The sequence below is a fragment of the Galeopterus variegatus genome, unplaced genomic scaffold (assembly GCF_000696425.1).
Source record: "Galeopterus variegatus unplaced genomic scaffold, G_variegatus-3.0.2 Scaffold2352, whole genome shotgun sequence".
Classification (NCBI taxonomy): Eukaryota; Metazoa; Chordata; class Mammalia; order Dermoptera; family Cynocephalidae; genus Galeopterus; species Galeopterus variegatus.
Window position 1 is genome coordinate 93480 of NW_007728463.1, and position 2911 is coordinate 96390.

The window sequence follows — 2911 nt, forward strand, 5'->3', positions numbered from 1 at the left end:
TGAATACTGGTGGGGGTGTTGGCATTGAGAAGATGGTTATATTTTGCTAAGCAATGTTATATTTAGTGCCCAAATTGTAGGTTAATATGAATAACAAAAGGTAGATATTGAGTTTCTATATTAATGATAATGATTGGAAAGAAACGCATAACTCCAAAAGAATTTGTAAAAATACAAAACCAAACAAAACTTTATTATGGGAATTGAGAAATTCCAAATAGCTCTGCAGATAGAATTCATGGTCACTCTGCCACCAGCATCTAATGTGATAATGCTTAAATGCCTCAACTTGCTTAAGGAAGAAATACTTAATCAGTAAATGGCCTTTGTCTGGCCTTCAATGATACCCCCTCCACAAATCACCACATGATCCCTAACTCACATTTTTGTGTCATAAACATGGTCTCTCCATTTGGCCAAATGGATTATAATTTCAGTTGTTTCTTTCCTCCTAACCTCACCATTACCTACCTAGACCCTATCTTCATAACACTCTTGACCTTACTTGGTCTCATGCCCTATCACTATGGCTTTACAAACCACTTTTTCCACTTGTATTACCTTCTCTTTTCACCACCCATTAACATGGTTCCTTCCTTTAAAACTTAGCTCTCTTCTTTGAGAAATATACAATTCTCTTCCACTCCAAGTTGCTTCATTCATGTAAGTTTTTGCAGTTTGCTAACTTAGATTTGTTTATATATTGCCTTGAAATAGTGCTGTTAATCCTTTTCACATGCTTATGTGTAGTATCTCCCAAAGGAGAGTACAGACTAAGAGAATGTCTTCTAAAAATTCCATCTACCCCAAGCACCTAGAACTTCATAAAAAGGTGCTGAATAAAGGCTATTGATCAAATGATTGGCCTACTACATTTTCTGTTCCAAGGAAACCAGTACAGCATGATTTGAACATATTTACTTCTTTAGAAGAATTAAAAAGTGAGCAGTGGCCAAATTGTAACAATTCCCACATTGCTCATTGTTTTATTTTTAAATGATACAGGTTGTGTGATGACCACAGAAGTTGAGTCCTTGACCTGAATATAGTGGTAAAGTTAAATATAAGCCATCCATAGGAGTATATTACTTAATTCAAAAAAGCAAACAGCATTGTTGGAGTTACTGTGAAACTAGATGTTGCTTTAAGTTAATTTTCAGGTCTCAAACAAGTTAGCCAGAAAGCTTCATTCGAATATCAAAGCCTACAGTAAAACTTATGGTAAATTGGAAAATACATAAAGACAAATGTGATGCAAACTTGAAACTCACGCTACACTTTTACAATCGCTCACACCAGTATCTACGGATAATTAGAGAATTGGAAAATACATAAATGTAGGAGATGGGATGGAGGAGGGTGGAGAGGGGTCTCTAGACAGCCCAGCCTAAGGTCCGGAGGTGGAGGGTGTTCGTTTATTTTCAATCCATCTGCGGGTCGCTGATGAGATTCAGCACTCTGGCCAGCTCCCCGGTCCTCCGGGTCTGTTGGCCTGAGTGAAGGCAGGGAAAGAGAAGGCACCATCTGCTGCTTTGTATTAATAGATTACACGAGAAGCAGGAGTGAAGACAGTGTGACAGAGTCAACGCTTTAGATGTGGACGCAGCTGAGTTTGGGGGATGTCTTTGATCTCGGGGTTCTCACTCCTCCACCCAGGTCCTCCAGCGAGCCAGAATGCAGAAAGGGCTGAGCAACCAGAAACCCTTCTATTTGTCTGGTAGACTCACCTCAGCAAAAAGTAATCCCAGTTCTTGGGAACTGAAGAATATCCGTCCTAGCTCTGGGGGAGTAGGCAAAGACGGGGCCTCTACTCAAATAGTTGAGCTGATGGTCGACACACCATTTCAAGAAAAATCTGATTCACTTTCATTTTAATTAGAGTGGGCGCGTGTGGAGTAAATTGCTGGGATCAGTTTACTCAGGTGGGACTAACAAGCTGCCCGGCCTCCACTGCCCACACGTCCCAGGTGTAAAGAAGCCTGGGGATAGGAGATGGACCCCTTCTCTCCCGTATGGGATCTCGCTGACTTCCTTTTAGAGACACCTCTCGATTTAGCGTCTCCGAACAGACAGCCCGCTCTCGGCTGGCAAGAAGTCATCTCTGGTTTCTCTTTCTCTCCCTCCCCCGAGAACTTTTTGTCCACGGGAGGGGAAGAAGGGTCGAGACAACGAGAGCTGGGGCTCAAGGAGGAAATTATCCCCAAAGGGGAGGAGGCGAGGAGGGTGAGAAGGCCTTAGGGTCCCAAGTACTGAGACTCTGAGGCTTTGGGGACGCTCCGCGCTCTCCCCCCCTCCAGTCCTCTGCAGCCGCCCTTTACGCCGCGGACACGGGAGAGTTAAGCCAATAAACACGTAAGCGCCGCTCCCTCCCCAATCGGCAAGATGCCTCTTCGGCTCTTGGCTGCATCGACAGCTTGCAACACTCGGCATCTTTTCTGGAGGCGCCTCCTTCAGCCGCTGCAGATGGCATCCGAGTGCGGACTCGGGGCTCGCAATTGATTCTCCCACTTGCCCACCTCGGGTCCACGGACGCACCTCTCCCTTCCCCTCCTCCCCTCGCGCTCCTGGGTCTGAGCCCTGCTCGCGATCGCCGGCGGAGGAAGCAGTCGCGGCGGCCGAGGCTGAGCAGCAGCGCGCTCGCTCCTTGACCCGGGGAGAAGAGCCCGCCCGGGAGAGCCTACCCCCGGCTGCCTCCAACGCCCCCACCTTTTGCACCCCAAGCCGGGGGTTCCAGGGACCCCCCTCTTCCCAGGCGCCACCATGCTGGACCCTTCGTCCAGCGAAGAGGAATCGGATGAGATCGTGGAGGAGGAAGGCGGCAAGGAGGTGCTCGGCTCGGCCGCGTCCGGCGCGCGCCTGTCTCCCAGCCGCACCAGCGAGGGCTCGGCTGGCGGCGCCGGGCTGGGGGGCG

At 48.2% G+C, this 2911-nt stretch overlaps 1 protein-coding gene across 1 annotated transcript in view; it reads left to right on the forward strand.

Annotated features, from left to right (window-relative positions):
* Positions 1–2760: 2760 nt before the first annotated feature.
* Positions 2761–2911, forward strand: part of LOC103597566 (calcium-dependent secretion activator 1-like) — a gene marked incomplete at its 3' end in the record, with an annotated part of 127475 nt that continues 127324 nt past the window's right edge. The window contains exon 1 of the mRNA XM_008581424.1: positions 2761–2908. Coding sequence (XP_008579646.1) covers positions 2761–2908 — 148 coding nt within the window. The remainder of the gene's footprint in view (positions 2909–2911) is intronic.